The 1,498-nt window shown below is 55.4% G+C and overlaps 1 protein-coding gene across 1 annotated transcript in view; it reads right to left on the bottom strand.

The window, feature by feature from the left end:
• The window catches only part of KIAA0513 (KIAA0513 ortholog), a 16,706-nt gene that overhangs the window by 12,867 nt on the left and 2,341 nt on the right, over positions 1-1,498 (bottom strand). Inside the window, exons 2-3 of the mRNA XM_007468413.1 lie at positions 1,355-1,454; positions 486-559 (exon numbers count right to left, since the gene is read on the bottom strand). Coding sequence (XP_007468475.1) covers positions 486-559; positions 1,355-1,454 — 174 coding nt within the window. The remainder of the gene's footprint in view (positions 1-485; positions 560-1,354; positions 1,455-1,498) is intronic.

Genomic DNA, 1,498 nt, shown 5'->3' with positions numbered 1-1,498 from the left:
CCCCCCCGGCCACACGGAGGTGGGGGGCCCTTCTCCCCAGCGCACGCTGTCCTCGGCGATAAAAGGCCCCAGTGGTGCCTCATTAGAACTCAGGGCAGCGATGCCGTCCAACCATCTCGTTAGTGGGCGGTGACCCGGGTCGGAGTAGTTCACCGCAGGAAATCCAGAGAACCCCAGACCTCAGCTGGAGGAGGGCAGGGCCGCTGTGTAATCACAGCCTGTCCCGGGACCCGCTGCGGGCAGCGGGGGACCGCTCACTACTCCGCCCCCCCCACCCCCCACCCTCGACCCCCGTGAGATACTGGTCACGACTTCCAGCCAATGCTGCCGCCGCGGGGGAAGGAAAGTGGGAGGGGGGAGGAGGAGCAATTGAGCTGATGACTCATGCGGCTGGTTCTCACGACTGGGGTCTCCCAGGTGGGGAGGGAGGGAGGGAGGGAGGTTGAGAGGTCAGGACGGAGGCGCTAAGCCGCAGCATCACTTACTCAAATAGGACCACCGCGAAGGACTGCACCAGGCGGTAGAAGGTGGCCTCCGAGACGCACTTGGAGTTGCAGCGCTGTCCGGGAAGAGGGCAGCCGCGTCAGGCGGCCGCTGGCGGAGGTGCACCCAGCTCAGAGGGGCTGCGTGCTCACCCCGCCCAGCATCTCTAAACACAGCTGGGACACGAGCCCAGGACAGACACTGCTCCCCAGAGACCGCGACTTAGCAGAGGGCTGCCCCCCGCCCCTACTCCCCCGACCATCACTCAGGTGTTTCCTGCGTCTCCTTGTGAGACTTTTAAAACTAGCAACTTCGTGCACTCACCCACGTGTGGGAAACTACCGAGGTCTGGGACCCCAAGATGACAACGCCGGCTGTTTTCTGGGTGGGTGATGTATGGGCAGTTTCTCTGTTTTTGCTTATCTGTATTTTCTAATTTTTCTTGGAAGACTAAATTATTTGTGACCAAAAAATACTTTAAAAACGAAGAACTTAATCCACTTTACAGGAAAAAAATAAAAAGAACCTACTGGCTGTTTTTAAAACTCACTGTTTATTTGAGCTTACATACATGGCTGTCATTCTCTTGAATATTTTATCTTTACAAAACTGGAATATCGTAGGTTATTTAACAAAAACATGTGTGGACATAGCCCACGTGCTGGTCTTTAAAAAAACGAACTTTTCTGGAATTTCATGAGGTTGACAGCCCGGCATTCCTTTCTAGTGGGGCATCTTCCACTATTCTAATTAGGCTTTATAACATCTCTAGACGAGCTTTACGCTTTTTCCTGTGGGATCGTTTTCCTCAACTCCCTTCTCCAGAGCGGGTGGGCTGCCCCACACCACAGCCCGGCGTCACCCCTCTCACCTGGGCGCTCACGTACCGGGCAAACCATTCCCGGCCTTTTCCGTTCTCACTGCTGCAGTACTCTCCGAACCTGGCTTTCTCCTCCTGGTCCAAGTCCTCCCTGGAAAAGAGGGCAAAGGGAAAAGACAGGAAAGCTTTAATCCT

Source organism: Lipotes vexillifer, unplaced genomic scaffold (genome assembly GCF_000442215.2).
Source record: "Lipotes vexillifer unplaced genomic scaffold, Lipotes_vexillifer_v1.1 scaffold23, whole genome shotgun sequence".
Taxonomy (NCBI): domain Eukaryota; kingdom Metazoa; phylum Chordata; class Mammalia; order Artiodactyla; family Lipotidae; genus Lipotes; species Lipotes vexillifer.
Note: the sequence above shows the minus strand (reverse complement) of the source record. Positions and strands in the feature narration are given on the sequence as shown.